At 34.8% G+C, this 20131-nt stretch overlaps 1 protein-coding gene and 1 long non-coding RNA gene across 3 annotated transcripts; one reads left to right on the top strand and one right to left on the bottom strand.

The window, feature by feature from the left end:
- The first annotated feature begins 2688 nt into the window (after positions 1-2688).
- LOC142626774 (uncharacterized) lies at positions 2689-7355 on the top strand. Of its 2 annotated transcripts, XR_012842659.1 has the most exons (4): positions 2689-3068; positions 4284-4411; positions 4863-4918; positions 5317-7355. It is a non-coding gene; the product is annotated as an uncharacterized LOC142626774 (long non-coding RNA). The 2 variants fall into 2 exon arrangements; XR_012842660.1 differs by lacking the exon at positions 4284-4411.
- A 710-nt stretch (positions 7356-8065) lies between these two features.
- Positions 8066-10823, bottom strand: LOC142627088 (cytochrome P450 CYP749A22-like). The gene is made up of 5 exons (XM_075800880.1): positions 10470-10823; positions 10162-10385; positions 9416-9648; positions 8827-9205; positions 8066-8720 (listed from the first exon to the last, which is right to left on the bottom strand). The coding sequence occupies exons 1-5, from the start codon at positions 10750-10752 to the stop codon at positions 8292-8294; spliced, it is 1548 nt and encodes a 515-aa protein (XP_075656995.1). The 5' UTR covers positions 10753-10823; the 3' UTR covers positions 8066-8291.
- Positions 10824-20131: the final 9308 nt, after the last annotated feature.

Here is a 20131-nt window from a genome sequence, read left to right as displayed (position 1 = left end):
CAGGACCGATATCTATGGTGTAGTGTGAGAAATGAAAAGACCCAATGCAAATTTATTATTTATCTGGTCATGTATTTTTTTTTGACTAAGAAGATAGAATCGATATATTTAAATAAAGAAAGGTATAGTGTGAGAAATGCAAAGACCCCAATGCAAATTTGTTATTTATCTGGTCATGTATTTCTTTTTTTTTTACTAAAAAGAAATAATCGGTATATTTAATTGGTTAACAATTTATTTTAAAAAAATTTTAACATTATTTTTATGAAAAAATTAAAAAATTGTTAAAATATTAATTATTTTTTTTCTTTTTTCATAATTTTTTTAAATAAATTATTAAACAATACCGGACATTTATTAATATTTTCCTACTTTAAATAGAGAAAAGGTGCCAGAGATATAATTATGTGTCTGCAGCCACAAAAGGCTACACACTAGCCTCGCAGCAGGACAAGCAGACAAAGAATAATAAAAAACACTAAAAAAACACTGCCTCTGAATTACCTTACAGCAAAACAGCCGAAAAAGATGAAAAAAAATAATAAAAAACAAAACAATTTAAGGCAGGAAAATATTTTAAACACATATTTTTAATTTTTAAATAATATTATATAAATTTTTATATATTATTTTTTCAACACATATTTCAAAAAACTACCACCTTACTCAAACCTCTCACCAAACAGCCCTAACTATCCCAGCAAGCCCATCCATCCGTGGCCTAATGTGTTTGGTAGCTACTAGAGCCTGTTACTCATGCAGAAGAGATGTGGCGCCATGAAGAATAATATCTGGGCGAGTGTGGGTGTTTTCAGTCCGTTGGAAAAGTGACGTACAATCTATTTCCCTCCCAAAATGCAAGTACATTATTGTCCTACAAATATGGCAATGTTACAAATAATTACTATCTGCTTAAAATTCAATTCAATTATCTAATTTTACTTTTATTTAATTCAGCCTTCTAACGTTGTTCAATTCATTCCTCTTATTAGTTTATGCCAATATTGAGCCGTCAACCCCTAAAAATGATGTAGTTTTATATTGAGCAAAGTTGAGTTAACTGTGTAATTCTAACGGAGACTAAAAGGAAGTCTAAATTGAACAAAATTGAAAGTTAGAAAATTGAATTAAACGAAAATGAAGTTAAATGACTGGATTGAATTTTATGAAAAGTTAGAAGAAGCAATTTGTAATTTATTTAGCTTTTAAATAATGAGTAATGCTACGTCTACAATAATTTTACAATAAATTTCAAATAGTAAGCTCTTACTTGTAGTTGTAGGTAAAATAGTGATGAGTCTAGATTAGAACTAATTGCAAAGAAGGCTGAATTAGAGTGATACAACATAATTGCCTATTGATAATTGGGTCGGCTGGGTTGTTTGATCTCAATTTTCAATTGACCCGTTCAAGTTGCACAGCCAGAAGAAGAAAATAACAAAAAGAGAAAAGAAAAAAAATCATACAATTGATAGTAGTCAAGCTTCATGGCTAATAAAGGCCAAGTGATTTCATTATTTATTTATTTTTCTGAATTAGGTTCATATAGCCATCTGGCTTCCCCGTCAAATGCGCTAGCTTAACAATAATATATAAATTTTTTTTTTTTTTACAATAATATATACTAAATTGTTTAGGTACGAGCTTTTTGCATAAAAAAGCAAATAAATTATGTTGAATTATAGTCAAAGGCAATTAGAGTATGAAGATCACTGTATTTTGTAGGATTTAAAATATATATTCTTTCTCTTTCTCAAAAAAAGAAACTTTTGTTGATCAAAAGAACAACCATAAAAACAGTTGGTAGTTGGTACAAGATTAAGATAAAACATTGAAGACAATATTTATTCGAAAATTATAATATGAGAAAAAAATTACTTAATTTATAATAATTGATTAACATAAAAATATAATGTAAATATGGAAGTTATAATTTGTTCTTTTAATTTTGTGCCTGGTTTTAATTTATTTATTTCAATCCCAGTATTATAGTTAGTATAATAATTTTTTCCAACAATTAGTATAATATATGTTATGTTTAAGCTACTTCGTAATTTAAACTGATTATAACAGCCTGTACTCCTATAATCCTACGGCTAAGTTTTTTTTTTTTTAAACCATCCTATGGCTAAGTTTTAAAGCATAAAACGTGTCCTATCAAACGTGTCCCATGATGGGACTCGCATCAAACCATTATGCAGTAAAATAAACTAAAAATATATATAATATAAGTTAAATAAATAGAAGACTTCACTCTTCATTTTAGGAAAGACAGAGAGCCTCTCTGAAGTCTGAAGATTACCTTTGGTAGACTGGTTTCAATTTTGAATTTGTTGTGAATCGAAGGGAATCAACAAAGAAAAATTTCACTAATTGACTGAGTTTATAGAAAAAGATCAAGAATCGAGATGAAGATGAAGAAAAGAGAGGTAAGAATATAGACGGAGAGGCAGAAATACAGGAAGATACGATATTTTTCTATTGTTTTTAAAATTTAAAATTTTTATTTTAGCATATTTTAAGACAATTATGTTATATTATTAATAAATTTATTTTTTATTAATTTTAATTTTAACATATTTAAAAAAAATTAATAAATTTATCTGCTAAAATTTAAAATTTTATTTTATTAGCTTAAGTTTGACCGTTTTTGTTTTTTCCTTTTTAAACCCACAGATCATCCTCTCTCTCTCTCAAACTCACAGATCAGCCACCATGGCTGACTCAAGACCGCTCCTAAGACCAAGCCAACTCTCTTCTCTAACTTCTCTCCAGCGATTTCTTTCTCTCTGAATTTTCTCCCTCTAGCCAAATTGTTGCCTCCATAGCCAAAAACTCTCAAGCTCTAGCCTCTTAGAAGTCAGAAATAATCCCAAATCTAATCTCCACATCTTAAACTCTCTCCCCCTCTCTTAAGATTAATCCATAGATTTCTCCAAACTGGGTTTCTCTCTCAAGCTCGCGTACTCTCTTTCCTCTTACCCATGGCTGGCAATAATAGCTGCAGATTTATAGACGACGATAGGTGGTGGCAGAAAATATGAACGGTGGTAGAAGCATGAACTCAGGTGATGCACTCTCTGTACTGTATCAGAACGTGGTGGACTTTTTTTTTTCTTTGATTTAAATGAAACGCATGTGTGTTGTGTTCTGTTAGTTTAGTTAATAGACAGACTAATAGATGGCTTTATTTGGTAGTAGCAAATTAGTCAAATTAAAAGTTTAGGGTGTTCTGGCCACTACTTTTAGGAAATCTTTTGAAATTTTTTCCAATTTGTTTAAAGGTAAATGTGAAACCATATGCAAAATGCTAACAAGCTTGCTCAATTTATTATAGCATGGTTTCTTGAATATTGTTGCCCTTTGAATTGCTCAATTTATTTTTTCAAGGAGACATCACGGTTTACATCTCCCTTCTCCCAATTAATTTATATCTATATTTATATATTACTAAAAATTGAAGCGTAACATTTAATATTATTACACTCACGTTGAGCTACTTTGACAACCATATCATTTCTATTCTCTTTTCTTTTTTTTTTTTTGTATTTTTCCTACAACTTAAAAAAGTTTTTAAACCTTTTAAAATACTAATAATCTTCACCATAAATTTAAAATAATTTTGATACATTTTAAAATACTAATAACCTCTACCATAAAGCCCCATTTCTACTATAAAAGCCCACTTTATACATTTAATTCCACCAAAAAGCCCCTTTCAAAAAAAAAAAACCCCACCATGAAGCCCAATCCCAAAGACTTTTCAACTTACCCTTTGTGAAACCTTTCTAAAACACGATTACTAAAATTTTTATTTAAAACCCTTTCCTTCCCCTTCCCCACGTTTTCTTTCTCCATGTTTTTTTTTCCTCCCTACGTTTTCATTCTAAGGTTCCACATTTACTGCACGGTTTCAGATTCCTTCCCCTTCCCCTTTCCCTTCCCCACATTTCTGTTAAACCACTTCTTTCTTTTCTCTGTACGTTAATTCTCCCTCTCTCCTCTGCTTTCTTCACTCTATTTCCTATGACAACTTTGATACAATTTTTCCATACAAGTTATTTGCAAGCAAAGCCCCAAAAGCTAGAATGTTGTCAAAGCTAGCACCCACCTTCAATGGCATCCCACCACCGTAACACCGCCGGCACCGCGTCGATAAAGTTATTTTCTTAAATACACAAATTTTGGCAATTATTATGATTTAGGTTTGATTGTTATGGACTACTTAGTTTTGATTTACGTAGCAGGCTTAGATTTGGTTTTGATTAAGGTTTTAAATTTAGAATTGGTTTGAGAGAGTTAGAAGAGATGAGAAAGAGAAGGGCACCATTGGAGGGCTCTGAAACACCAAAGAATGAAACGTAAACAGTTTTTATTGGTCTCCCTCAGCCCATGCCAAAAAACCCACACGGTTAGCCCCTCTCTTATTTCAATCAATTTCCTTTCCTCATCCTTTAATTTTACAATTATGTCCCTGTCACTTTTTAAATTTTGTTTTCATATGCTAGAAATTTACATATTTCTTTAATATATTTTTTGAATAACTTTTCGCTAGTCAAATTTAATCTTCTCCAATTTATTAGAGTCTTTTTATTTGGATGAGTTCAGACACTAAAAAGAATCTCTCTTTTGGCGAGTTAGGATGCAGCCTCTGTCTCTCCATAGCAATCTCTCTCCATCAATTTTGGGGTTTCTTATTAAAGTGTGTTTCATCTATGTAATTTGTTATGGTTGATGAGATTTGAAAATATTCTTTTTGTTTATCTATTAAAGAATACAACTTAGTGTTTATTAAAATTATAAACTGTTGCTACTTATTGGGTTGTGTTCAATGCATTTTGTGATTTGCCATTTTATCGTAGGCCAAAGGTGAACTCATCATCATCTCTCACCAAAGCCACTGCAAAGCTGAATAGAGGTAATCTAAGATAAACAAGTTTCTTCCTTTCTTCTTTTTTTGGAAATTAAATTTTTTTTTTATTAAGATGAAGGCACAGATATATATATATATATATATATATATATATATATATATATATATATATATATTAAAGTTACAATTTGGCAAAGACATCCAAAAAATTTACAAAATAATTTATTAGATGTAGGCAGCCAATTGCTTGCAAGTGAGAGAGGCTACAATTTCAATGAATTTGTTCTAAAATGTCAATCTCCTCCTATTCCTATGACACGTATCTTGGCAGTAAACTTGGGATTGTTTGGCTTGACAATTAGAACCTTAACAAATATGCTCTTTGTTCTTACGACATATATACATGTTGATTGTGATATTTATGTAGACATGTACTTATGCAGGTCTATGTGCTTTTGCTTTTGGAAAATTGTACATTTTTGAGGTTCTTGAATAAAGGATCTATTGGTTTTTTGTTTTTGTTTTTGTTTTTTTTTGGTTATGTGTATATGTGTGTTTTGATGTGTTAAGCATTCTAATTTTCGGTTCTATTCAATTTTGAGAGGTAGATGTTAAATTGTGTTTATGTTTTAGAAATCTAACATTGATCATCTGGAATGTCATTTTATTTTATATAAAAATTGAATTACCATAAAGCGATAAATGTATTAGACAAAAAATAAAATATAAAGGCCATCTATCTATTCATTGCATGTACTTGCTTTATTTATTTTTTCATTTTTGTGGTTGTACATGATGAAGATAGGGTTACATACTATTTTTGCTTTATTGATTTATTTATTTATTGGTAATAAGCTTAATTTAATTGCTGTATTTGAATTTTTTTTCTCCTTTTTTTTTATTAATTTTTATTTTATATGTTGTTTTTAATTAGCACCAAAAGAATGTACTACTGTGTATGTACTTTACCAAAAGGTATGATTTGGTTTAATGAAAGAATTTTGATATATTGTGAGCAAGTTATTGGGGGCTTAATGCATAAATTTTGAAGTTAAAATAGTGTGTTGAATTTGGGAAATTTACGGTAATGGAATAGTGTGAAAATTTTAGAAACTTCTCTGTGCAGGAAGCCAACTTAAGTCCAGCAATAAGGCCATGAACATCTAGGTAGTCTCTTTGCATGTTTTTGTTTCAGTTCTTTTCCTTCATCTAATATAGTTTTGTTGTTTAATTTGTCAGTTGAAATTGAAAAAAAAATAATTCCTTATTCTAGATGAAATTGTTTATGAGTTTGTATTTTGTGACCATGTTTAGTCTTTCTATGTGGGGACAATTTTGGGTTTTTTAATTTGAATGATGTAGGGCCCTAAGTTGCCAATGGTTTCTACAATTTTGATGAGCATCTTTTGGGAATCTAGGCTTTTACTTTGGTTAATTGTTTTTTTTTTTTTTCATTTTTTATTTGAATCTAGGCTTTTGTGCATACATGTTCTCCTGTTTGAAAATGTAAAACACCTATCTTCATCTTGCGTTTTTCAGTTCATAGCCTATCATTAATATTGGGCTAGAATTTGTTGGTTTAGGCTTGGTTACATTTACATTTGTTAATATTTTTCTCATGAGATGATAGGATACAAAAATGGGGTTATGTGCCTCTTGCAATATTTAAGCATGCGTTGGAGGTTGTGTTTTATATAATTGCATGTTTTTAGTACGTGATTTTTGTTTATATTCATTGTAGCATAATAGTCTCCTACTTTTTCCCCTCTCCAATCTATAGTTCCTTGAGTTATTGTTCTTTTTGGTGAATAATTATCTTTGATATTGGTAGATCCTTCGCATGTGGTCTTCTAGGGTAAATATGAAGGTGAATTTTAATGATTCAAACAAATTTAATGACTTAACTATTCAATTATATAAGTTAGATTTTATTTCTTTTTGCTGTCTTATGCTTCTTCTCCTCTCTTAATTTTTTTTTTTTAAGAAAGTAAATACATGTGTAGGGTGGTATACCATTGTTTAACAATTTTTCTTTGGAGTAGCTTTTTGAATTCTAAAGGAGGAAGGTCGTGGATACTTTGCTAATGCTTGCTATACATAGGGCTGAACTTGGACATTGATGCTGAAATATATCCGAGGAACTTCATCTTTGAGACTTATCAAGTTTTTATGTCCCTCCTCTTTTGCATAATGATTCAAAGTGATTGTTTATTCAAGAAACTACAAGTAATTGTGATTTTAATGCAGAGTCCACTTGACACTTTTCTTAGTGTCCTTTGATTCAATGTTTCTGTGCTGCTCATAATTTGGATGTTATGGAATCAATGATTCCCTTATTTTGGGTTGGTACTATTTTTAGTTTAGAAAGAAAAGAAAAAGGTTTATGGGTTTTTATTTGTACAATTAGTATTTTATTTTATATTTTATTTGTAGTTTTCAATGCAACTAATATCAATTCAGTATAAATACATGAAGGTGGAAATGACAGTGCTTGATGATCTTTTTTTTATTTTAATTTTTTCGTGCATCGCACGGGTTAGCGACTAGTAATAATAATAATAATTCCATATCTAAATTCATGGTAAAATTCACTATTCGTGCATAGGAGAGAGAGAGGTCTCACCAAAGTGTTCTTCCATTCTACTAGCCAAGAGCCTTGTAGAGTAATTAATACCTCATGTTATTTTCAACGGAGATATCCAGGATTCAAATTTAGTCCTCCCCCGTTGAAAAAAAAAAAAAAAGTCCCTCTTCTTTTAACTTGAGACCTTACTTCCTAGCAAGCCTTTTTTTTTTTTTTTTTTTTGTGTGGCTAAATCCCAGCAAACCTTCTTCATTAAACATACTATAAAAAGAAACTACTATATTCTTGTGTGTGTGTGTGTATGCGCAAATTCGTAATGAAGCAACTTTTACATACCTATTGGCATGTATCAGCCATCATAGTCTATGAGGTTGTTAAGCTAAGTATTCAACCAATCAGTGCCGCTAATGTCTTCATTCCGCGTAATATTAGATGATCACTAATGATGTAATCAAGATCAAAACAAGGTCATAGTAAACTAAAATTAAGCACAAGCATATAAGACAATAGTCATGACTTTAATTAAGACAGGCGACCAACAGTCCAGATCGTATTATGTCTTGAGATACCTGAAAAGTCTCCAAATGCCATTACGTTACACTAACTAATGATCAACATAATCTTCATATTGGTCACCCCTGTCTTCAATGTCTCTACTGATTCTATTAATTCAATGTTCATTAACTTTTTGTGTAGCACATTGATTTATACTTATCTCCAAGCTACCAAATCCCAATTAAGCTCAGAAACAACTGAAATAAAAAGGCTACAGTATACATCCCAAGGCATTGGTGTCTGGATATTCTGTGCACATTTTACTGCCAGTTCTAGTCTTTACAATGAGTGTAGCATCACTTGAACTCCATGTTGTGGGCGAATGGTAAGAAGCTGAAATGGTGAGTGGACATAGGCTGGGGAAAGGGTGAAGGCATAGCGTTGTAGAATCATGGAAAGAGTAATCTTTGCTTCAGTTATCGCAAAGTTCAACCCCACACAAGTTCGAGGCCCTATTCCAAAGGGAAAAAAAGCAGCTATGTTATTGTTAGTAGCCTTGGCAATACCTTCTGAGAATCTCTGTGGTTTAAAAAGATGCACATCTTCTCCCCATATTTTGGGGTTATGGTGAGGCGCAAGAGTTGGGATGTACAATAATAAATTAGCCGGAAGAGTGAGCTTCCCTAGTCTAACTTCCCTTTCAACTTTTCTTGTTATTGCAATTGCGGGTGGATATAACCTTAGAGACTCATTGATGATCATACCCATCTGCATGGGAAACAATGTCAGAAAAATTAAGAATTTAAGAATTGCAATTGAGTTAAATGGTCTGTCATTTACACTAGTAATTGATTTGAGTTTGAGACATTCTTACAGTCTTGAGTTTTGTGATTCCATCCGGGTTTGGATTTTGTTGGCCAAATAAATTGAGCACCTCCTTTCTTGCTTTTTCTTGCCAATCTATGTGGATTGCTAGAAGAAATATAGTCCACGCAAGCAAAGTACTAGTGGTTTCTTGACCAGCAACGTAAAATGTTTTGCACTCGTCCACCAAATCTTCTATTGAAATCTTTAGGCTAGCATTGGCATCATGATGAGCCTCTACAAGTAGTTGAAGAAAATCACCCCCAATGCTGTTACCCTCTCCAGTCATTACCTTCTCTTCTCTCTTCTTTATTATCTCTAATATAGCGTTGTGTATTCCTTTTACGAGCTCCTCCGATTCAATATCATCATTAGTTTTATAAATTTTACTGTAAAAATGGACAAATGATATTAGGACAACATCGACCAATGGTACAATAACAACAATAAGCATTAATTTCAAAATTTTGAGGTTAGCTATGATCGTCAACATACTAGTTAGAGTCGGTCACATTTTGGAATGCTATTAGGACATGAGGATATTAAATGGAGAGTAGTTCTATGTTCCCCAATTGTTGGTTTAACTAAAAGGACTTTACCTGATGCCAGGAAACCTAAGTTTAAAAGCATTTCTGGCTGCTATCAAGGCCAATTTCATCAACATCTGAAAAATGTTCTTCCCTTCTAAGTAATTGCTCCCAAAAGCTGTCCTTGAAATCACTTCTGATGTCAATAGCCTAAATTCTTCATATACCTCAATCTCTTTACCTTCATGATGTTTCCATCTTTCTAGCATCACCTCAATGCTACTGATCATTGATGGAATCATATTCTGCAAAAGTGAATTCCTTCTAACAATTTAGAATAATTGCTGGGCAGGAATTTGAACCATTGGTTGATATCTCGGTTAGAAATATTAAAAAGTATTGATTGAACTACAACTACACAAGGCTCTTGACAATTTCCAAGATTGTATATCTATGCTTTTTGGATAGACTTTTGTCAATAATATAATATGCTAATTTGTTATTGGGTTTAGTTCATTTAAAATAGGGTAGTGATAATAAAGATATTATAAATTTTACTGTTAGCTTTACAAATAGATGTGTCAATTTTAAGTCACACAAAAAGTAATAAGAAATTTATTTGTTACATGTATATTGTTGATGTGACATGAATTATGTTAATAGACTCTCTAGTTTGTAAAATTTTTATAATAAAATTGATAGAAGATTTAGTTTTTTATTTCATAAAATAAAAATCAATTAAACATATTTTTCTAGGTTAATAATTGCAATATTAATGGTGCTAATTCTAAATGGTAAGACTAAGAGTAAGAGATTACTTTGAGGCTCTCTGCATGAAAGGCAGAATTAGCAAGTTTCCGCATCTTTGCCCATTTTCCACCTTCAGAAGTCGCAAGCCCATCTCCTAAGAGCTTCTTCGTATAGTGTGGGATCTCTGACTTTGGATAAGCGTTGTCTCTATTGTTCATTATCTCTTTGATTAGCTCTGGTTCAGTAACAACTAGTTGAGCTTTATGGCCAAACCATTGAAGATAATTATTACCTGTACCAAAGAATAAAAGGCAACAAAATTAAAAATGGCTAAATTTACTAAAATTGACTAAATCACTTTGAAAGATTTATTTACCGTATTTGTCAACCCATGAGTGAACATGAGGCAGAATTGTGGAAAATATGTCATGTGATAAATTCATTGGCCTGCTCATGGCTTCTTTTTTCATGTTGATAATTTCTTTGGTGCTTCCATGGAAGAATCTGTAGGAAGGACCTTTGATTCCCTGTGAACTCAATTGATTCTTCACGTGAATTGGAGTCCACCATAGTTTGTGAAGGCCCCGGATGAGAGTTAAGAGAAAGTACAGGCACAGGGAGCTTGTAAGACTGATTACAAGGATTTCAACAGCACCCATTTTCTCTTTCTGAAGGAAACTTTTGGGAAGTTTAGAATTAGATGGTTGTCCTCAATGTTTCAACTTTTAATTAGTGATGAATGTGGATTTGTTGAATTGAGTTTTGTGGGCTTCAAGTACACCAAGTCCAATATGAATGAAAGTACTGAATTATTGCTAGAATGGTGGGATCAAATCACGATGATATTATAAACAATTTAGTAATTAATTAACATATTAAGGATGAGGATAATATATATGACTTTGTTACTAATTGGGGACTTTCTCTTTACAAGTAGGGGTGTGCATAAAACTCACGAACCGAAAAAACTGGCCGAAACTAACTTAGGGTGAGTTTGGTTGGGCTTTTTGAAAAAGTGAATAATGAAAAAGTGGAGTTTTCAAAAAGTGCATAATGAAAAAGTGGTTTTTTAAAAAGTTGAATGTTTGGTAAAAGTTGTTAAAAAGTGTTTTTTGAAAAAACTGAGTGTTTGGCTAGCACTTATAAAAGTTGCAGTTTGAGGGGTAAATTACTAAAAAGAACAATGTCTATATAAAGAGAATTCTTTGTTTTAATTACTTCTTTTAATGCAAGTTATGGACACAATATTTTCACAAAAATTTCACAATAAAGTCTATATAACAAGTTGTTAATGGTAGGAAAAAAAATGCCACTAGTAGGTCTAGATGAGAACTAATAACAACTTACTATTTAAAGTTTATTATGAAATTGTTATAAAAATATTCTGTCAATAGTACTATATTTTTTTAGAAAAAAAAATAGTACTAACTTAAAAAGTTTAGAAATATAATAAAATGTCACAATATTTTTACACTACTAATTTAAAATTAATCTTTGTAAAATAAAATTTTATTAACACTTATCTTTTAAATGAATTGTTCTAGTACTCACAATTTTTGCTCTACCGCATACTCTATAACATCACAGTTATTAAATATTACACACCTATTAAATATTACACACCTATCTTTTATTAAATGTCACAAATAGTACCCACTTATCTTTTAGTACATCCATATGTTTTTTTTTTTCTCTTGGTTTTTACTCCACCACACACCTACCCCACTCCCACCTACCCCGCTCCCATGTCTATCTATTACTCTTCTTTTTCTTTTTCTAGTGCATTCCGGATGCACTTTCCCTTTCTCCAACTCTCTCTTTCTTTCTCTTGCTCTCTCTTTCTTTTACTTTTTCTATTTCTACTTGAAGACTCTAGCAATGATAAGAAATAGAGAAATTAAGAACAAGCAATTGCATGCTCCACCGTTGATCGAAGGACACAGGCAGGCGTTGTCTCTTTTTTGCTCCACCGTGGGTTGCTTGATTGCTCCACTGTGGGTCAGATCGCTACTGTCTCTTTTTTTTTTTTTTTGCTTTTATTGTTATGATTTGATTAATTTTAAGATTTTGTTTTTGAGTTCGTATTTTGATTATGCTTGAGTTTAGAGATGTTTAAGAGAAATGATTGTTGTGAATGTAGTTGTTGTGAATGTTTGATTGAGACTGAGTTTAGAGATGTTTGAGAGAAAAGATCAAGAATCTGTTGTTACCGTTGTGATTTTTGAGTACAAAGAACCTATGGGCAATTTAGGAAAAAAAGAAACCCAAGAAAACGTGATTGTGCGCGTTTTGCAACTGGAGCTCTGAGCTCCATTTTGCAGATGCGCGTTTCTTTACAAATATAAAACGCAACTTTTTCCAAAAAATTGCGTTTTGTGCTGAACCAAACGCACATAAAGGGCTGGCTTTTTTCAAAACGTGCTTTTTGGGCTCAAAACGTTGAAACAAACGGGCACTTAACTGTTGCAAAAATTTCGGTTCGGTTTTGGTTTTTAATTTTTAAAAACCGAAAATTTCAATTTGATTTTGGTTTTCGGTTTTAATACAACAAACCGATCGAAACCGGACTGAACATATTATAATATATATTACATAAAATATATAATATATAATATTTGGGCATCAAGCCTCCTATACATATTTGGGCTTGCCATACATGTTTGGCCTTTTCATTAAAAAAAAAAAAAAAAAAAACCTTTTGGGCCTTTTTTTTTTCTTTTATATGATCTGGCCCTTTTTTTTTTCATAGAATCTGGCCCTTTCTTGTTTGATAGGAATCAATGAATTATAGGAATAGATCTGGCCCTTTCCCCTTTTCCATGTATTCATTTTATTTTTAGAATAAGTATAATTAAGCTAATTACTAATTAGATATCTACTTAATCTAATTTAACTATAAAAAAAAAAGTTAACAACCCTACCCATAGCCCACTTTCATTCTCAGTTCTCACAGCCTCCACTCTTCAAAGTTCACTGTTCAGCCCTCCTCTTCTCTCATTGCTCCACATGCCGCCTCCACATGACGGCCTTCCTACGCCAGCCTCCACATGCCGATCTGTTTATATCAAAGAAACTTTGGTTTCAATTTGGTTTTTTTTTTTTTTTTTTTGGTTTCTATATTGAATTTCTAATTGTTAAAAAAGATCAAAGCTTTATTGTTTTTTGATATTGAATTGGTATGTGGAATCGGATTATGTTTCTGGGTTTTGTTTGTTTTTTGAAAAGATTGGATCTCAGATCAGATCTTTGCGTATATGCTTGTTTTCTGGGGGCATTTGGAACGGTTTAGATGATTGTAGAAGTTAAAATAATAGTGGGTTTTGAATTTGTGATTGTCCCATGTGCTTGGTTTTTTATATTCTGGGTTTGTTTATTTTTTCAATTTCCTCTCTCTCTTTTTTATATTCTGGGTTTGTTTATTATTTTTCTTTGTTTGCTTTCTAAGAAAATAAATGATAAGGAAATCGAAAGAACCCACCTGAACCGACCGAAACCGAAATCCAACCGAAACCAATTGATTTCCAATTACTTCGATCAGTTTTGGTTGAGAATTTCACACACCAAAAATTTCAGTTTTGGTTGGCCAACACTTAGAAAACAGACCGAAATCGAACCGATTGCACCCCTATTTACAAGTAATATGTCATTTTCAGATTATGTCTAAACCATTGTATAGTTTTCGGATATGTTGACTAGTGTATGGGAGAGAGTCAATGGAAAGAACTCCTTCCATCCTCTCCATTTGGCAATACTTGCGTTTGGCCTCCACCAGGTAAAATTGAAAACTCTTTTTTGTAATATTAAAAAAATTGACATTGTTGTGATTTATGGTTCCTTTGTGTGCCTGTCGGTTAAAGATGTGAGATTGCATAGTCAATCTTGTTAAAGATTTCTAATACAATTTTTTTAAAGGTAAATGTGTAATCATATGTAGAATGTTGACAAGCTTGCTAAACTTATTATAGCATGGTTTTTTGAATATTGTTGCTATGTGGAGTCCAAGGACTGAAGAGTTCTAGGCCGGGGATTAACAAGCCTAATCCAAGACCCAGATGGGTAAGTAAGCCCCGAGGACACCCACCCGAGGAGAGCAAGAGAATCAGGACAATCAATATCTTGTGAAGACCTGAAGGGAGGAGAAAAGATAACAACAAGGGCAGGGATGGTGGGAGGAATTTTCTTGAAGGACATATCTCCCACCTCCATATTCAATGCCTTACAACAACCTTATCAATTGTATTAATGTGGAAATGACCCTGAACAGTAACTTCACAGCTAGTAGCCCTTTCTACCAACTTCAGCAGAGTCTTGATGGGACAAGTATCCTATGAAGTGCCCTAAGACATACATGTGGAGGGCTGGAATGCATGGAAAAGGGATGAAAATTTTAAGAATCATTAGAATAGGAAATAGAACTGTGAATAGCCTTGTGTAAAACTTGAACTGAATTTATATACAAGGAGTTGATCCTCAGACTTGCCCGATGAGGACTTTATCCTCAATTGTTGATTAAATCACCTCAATTTGGGCTCTTCAGCCTTAAGCTTAGGCTTAGTGTAGTATTGTACTTGGACTTGTTTTTCACTCTCTCAACAAATTCTATTGTTTAGGCTTGATTGAAAGGACAAGGTACCACTGACTAAGTGGGCTTGGACCTGTATTTTTTGAGCATTAACAATTGGTGCTGTCTGTGGGAAACATCTACAATTCACTTCTCCCAAGTTATGGCTAACTCCAGACAAAGTATAGAGGAATATGTTGGCCCATAGCGTGTGGACCACTTTATCAGTCTAGAACAAAGGAGAGATCAAGAGCATGATCGAACTCCAACTGTTAGGGTGAAAACGTAACACATATGACATACTAGTAGGAGCCACTCAAGGAATGGAACTCATGTTTCCCATAAACAAGACACACAAAATCTCAGGTTGGAGATTGATAATCTATGCAAAAAATTGCGTCATAGGGCGCACAATAGGGGAAATTGGACACCCCCATCAAGTTCAGGATTTGAAGATAGTAGTTATAGACCGAGGTCCAAGACTCCCCCTAGTGAATCTTTCTCTGCATCTTCACGCTTGGATAGGGTGGAGAGACATAGTAAAAGGCACGAAGATAGCTCATTCCCTAAGAGCATGGGAAATGATGCAATGAGCAAAGTTGTATGCCAAATTGCTAAGTCACCCTTCATGCGAAGAATTGAAAGGGCCAAGCTCCCTCATCGTTTCACCCAGCCCACTTTTATTATTTACAATGGGAGGACTGATCTCGTGGAGCATGTGAGTCATTTTAATCAATGGATGGCCATTCATTCAAGGAATAAGGCTCTCATGTGTAAGGTCTTTCCTTTAACCTTAGACCTGTTGCCATGAGATTGTTTAATGGGCTAGGAGAGGGTTCTATAGGTTCCTATGAAGAGTTGACAAGGGCCTTCGGAGCTAGGTTTATGACGTATAGCAAGGTCCCCAAGCCTTTAGACTCTTTGTTGTCCATAATGATGAGAGATGGGGAGAAACTCAAAACCTACTCTGACAGATACTAGGAAACAATTTACGAAATTGATGGGGATTTTGAGGATGTAGCCATCAAGGCCTTTAAGGTTGGGCTCACAACAAAACAAGACTTGAGAAAAACCTTGACTATGAAACCGCCTAAATATGTGTCAGCTCATGGATTGTATAGATGAGCATAAGCTGGTTGAGGAGGATTAAACCCAAGGAAAGGGAAAAACCAAAGTCTTCCTCCCTCCCCCCCCCTCTAAAAGAAGAGATACTCAGCCAGAGAGGTACAATCATAGCTAATCCAGGAGAGAGTTTGATAATCAATCCTTAAGGGCTAATGCACAAGTAGTAAATTCGGTGTTTAAGGAGTAAGTATATCAGATCCTTGAGAAGATCAAGAATGAGCCTTATTTCAAATGGCCTAATAAGATGGGAGGAGATCCATCCAAGCATAATCAAAGTCTTTACTGCTAGTATCATTAGGATAGAGGACACACAATTGAGGATTGCAGAACTTTGCGTGATCATTTGGATCAATTGGTGAAAGTCGAGAAGCTGAAGCAATTCATGCACCAACCTTTAGGGCAAGCAAGTAAGACCGAAGCAGGGTATCAAAGGGAAGTTGTATAAGGGACTAAACCTTTAGGCCACCTCTCGGAACAATCAATGTGATTTTTACCACTCCTAGCTGTGTTGTGGGTTCACTTTCAGGCGTCATGTTAGTGGCATCGAAGCCAAAGCTCGAGGAGCAAATTTGAGAATCTAAGAAGGTTAGGCTTGAAGCATTACCAACATTGGGCTTTTTTGAGGAAGATATGGTTAGGACTCTAAAACCTCATGACGATGCCCTAGCTGTGACCCTGCGAATTGGGGGATATGATGTGAAGAGAGTCCTAATAGATTAGGGAGGTGGAGCTGAGATAATGTATCCAGAATTGTATAAGGGACTAAACCTCAAGCCCGAGGATCTGAATGGGTATGACTCCCCTTTGGTCGGATTTGATGGGAGAACTGTGATTCCTTGAGCAATGATTAAGCTACCTGTGCAGGCAGGGAATGAAGTTGTGCAAGTAAACTTTATTGTAGTTGAAGCTTATTCCCCTTATACAGCTATTTTGGCAAGGCCCTAGTTACATTTACTGGGAGTGATATCATCTACCTTGAACCTAAAGGTCAAATACCCACTGAGGGCCGAGTTAGGGAGCTTGTTGGAAGTCAAACAATTGCCAAACAATGCCTAGTGGCTGCTATCAGACAACAATCATTGGATAAGGCTTCTTCTGCATCAAAAAAGGCCCCATAGAAATTAATGAACCCCGAGGGAGACCTCGGGATTGAGTAGCAGGGTTTGCTTTGTGAGGAGTTAGACAAAGTGATGATTGGATCAGATGGAGATAGGTATTTTCAGGTGGGGGCTCAACTACCCCCGCTGAAAAAGAGAAGTTGATAGGCTTTTGAATGATAACATGGATGTTTTTGCCTGAAGTGCTTATAAGGCACCAAGAGTCAACCCAAACTTTATATGCTGTCATTTGGATGTGAATCTTAGAGCTGTACCAAAAAAGCAACCACTTGGAGCTCTTCAAAGGAGCACGCCTAGTCAGTTAAGGAAGAGGTGATCAAACTTAAGCAAGCAGGGGCAATTAAGGAAGCTTTTTACCCTAAATGGCTAGCTAATACTGTGATGGTTAAAAAATAAGAACGGGAAGTGGCGAGTGTGTGTTGATTTCACGGATCTAAATAAATCATGTCCAATGGATCCTTTCTTCGTACCTCAGATTGATCAACTAGTGGATTCGACCGTTGGGCATCTTCAGATGATTTTTCTAGATGCCTTCTAGGGGTATCACAAAATACCTTTAGCCCTCCCTGACCAAGAGAAGATAGCTTTTTGAACCCTTACTGGGAATTACCATTACTATGTAATGCCTTTTGGCTTAAAAAATGTTGTATCCACGTATAAGAGGATGGTGACCCAGATGTTTGAGTTTTAGATCAGGAAGAGTGTGGAGGCATATATTGACGACATGGTTGTAAAAATTAAGCAAACTTCAGAGCATTTGAATGACTTGGGAAATGTGTTTTCAGTGCTTAAGGAGAACAAGTTGCGTTTTAATGCTTCTAAATGCTCTTTTGGTGTCAATTCGGGCAAGTTTTTGGGTTATATGAGGTTAATCCCGATTAGATAAAAGCCATAAATAACTTGCGTCCACCTCGGAAACCCAAAGAAGTATAGAAGCTAACAGGAATGATGGCTGCCTTGAATAGGTTCATCTCCCAGTCAGCAGAGCGCTGTCGGCTATTCTTTCAACTCCTCCACAAGTGGAAGAATTTTGAGTGGACAAAGGAATGTATTGATGCTTCTAAGGAATTAAAGTGGCACTTATCATATCCTCATGTTCTTTCTCGACTCGAGAAGAAAGAGGTTTTATATGTTTATATAGCAGTTATTAATCATGCAGAAAGTCTAGTCTTTGTTAGAACAAATGATGGGGTGCAAAGGCATGTTTACTATGCCAGTAAATCCTTGCAAGAAGCAAAAACTCACTACTTACCCTTGGAGAAGGCCATTTTGGGTATTATACATGCAACGAGGAAACTCCCTTATTATTTCCAAGTGCATAACATGGTGGTTCTTACCCAACTCCCCCCATAGGCACTACTTTGAAAATTTGACTACACAGGGAGGATTAAGAAAGTAAGGAACAATGCTTGGTGCTTTTGATATCAAATAAATTCCCCAGAAATATGTAAAGGGACAAGTCCTAGCAGACCTAGTTATTGAGTTTCCCAAGGATTTTGTTGGAGGCGAGATGTCAAGTTCTGAGATCCTAGTAGTCTCCACTCCCTATCTTCCATCTTAGGAAGTTTATACTAATGGTGCAACTAATCAGAAAGGATCTGGTGTGGGAATTGTCTTAATATCCCCCGAGAAGATAATTGTAGAAAAATCCTTGAGATTGGGATTTCCAGCCACAAATAATGAAGCATAATATGAAGCTTTATTGGTTGGAATGGCAATGGTTAGCAAGCTAGGAGGAAGAGTTGTTGGGGTTTTCTTGGATTTAAGACTAGTGGTTAGGCAAGTCAATGGAGAATTTGGGGCCAGGGACCAGCGAATGCAAGGATATCTCATTAAAGTCAAGCAGGCTCAATCCAGCTTTGAATCTTTCTCCATAAGGTAGATCCCGAGAGGCCAAAACTCTCACACTGATTTGTGGGCAATGTTGGCCACCTCTTTAGGATCAGGCCTCCCTCAGGTTATAATCGTTGAGGCTATGGTGTTCCCTGACAATAGTGATCAAACACCGAACAGAATACATAGCATACAGGTTGGTCCAAGTTGGATGGACCCATTAGTTTTGTTCTTAAGGAATGGGTCACTACCTAAAGACAAAGGAAAGGCCAAGAAGATTCTAAGAAAAGCTCTACAATATTGGCTTATCGAGGAGTAGAAGTTGTACAAACACTCCTACTCAGGACCATATTTACTATGTGTCCATCTTGAAGCTGTAGAACCTTTGTTAGAGGAATTGCATGAAGGGATTTGTGGCAGTCATACTAGGGGAAGGTCCTTATCACATAGAGCTCTTACCCAAGGGTATTGGTGGCCTAGTATGCAAAAGGCTACTCAAGATTACGTAAAGAAGTGTGACCAACGTCAGAGATACGCTCCAAATATCCACCAACCTGGCGGAGTCTTGACTCTACTCTCTAGTCCTTGGCATTTTGCTTAGTGGGGCTTAGATATAGTAGGACCATTCCTAAGGGCAATAGGGAACCGAAGATGGCTTCTTATTGAGAGTGACTAATTTACAAAATGGTTTGAGGCCGAGCCACTGTCTAATATTAGGGACGTGGATGCTAAAAAGTTTGTTTGGAAGAATATTGTAACTAGGTTCGAGATTCCTCATACATTGATCTCCGACAACGACCTCTAATTTGACAGTAAGGCTTTCAGAAGATATTGTCGAGAGTTGGGTATCACAAATAGATATTCCACTCCTACCTACCTATAGGGAAAAGGGCAAGTAGAAGCAGTCAATAAAGTCATAGTTAGTGGGCTAAAGAAGAGGCTGGAAGAAGCAAAGAGGAAATGGGTGGACGAGCTACCTCATGTATTGTGGACATATCGTACCACACCCCGAAGATCAACTGGGGACGCTCCATTCTTAATAACCTATGGATCCGAGGTGGTCATACCTCTCGAGATAGTATTCCCAATGTTAAGGACTAGCCAATTTAGTGTGGAAGAAAACAACCATTTGCTCTCAACAAGTTTGGATTTAGTTGACGAAAGAAGAGAGGTGGCCATGGTCAAAATGGCACATTATCAGCAGAAGCTCAGGTAAATGTATGACAGAGGAGTCAAGGTAAGGCCACTGGCTCTTGGGGACCTGGTCTTAAGGAAAGTAGTAGGAACTGTGAAGAATCCACCATGGGGAAAATTAGGGCCTAATTGGGAAGGTCCCTATCATATCACATCAGTAGCTGGTATTGGGGCCTATTACTTAGAAGATTTGGAGGAGAATGTTCT

The sequence above is a fragment of the Castanea sativa genome, chromosome 3, assembly GCF_040712315.1.
Source record: "Castanea sativa cultivar Marrone di Chiusa Pesio chromosome 3, ASM4071231v1".
Lineage (NCBI taxonomy): Eukaryota > Viridiplantae > Streptophyta > Magnoliopsida > Fagales > Fagaceae > Castanea > Castanea sativa.
The sequence above is the reverse complement of the archived record's forward strand: the minus strand, read 5'-3'. Positions and strand labels throughout refer to the sequence as shown.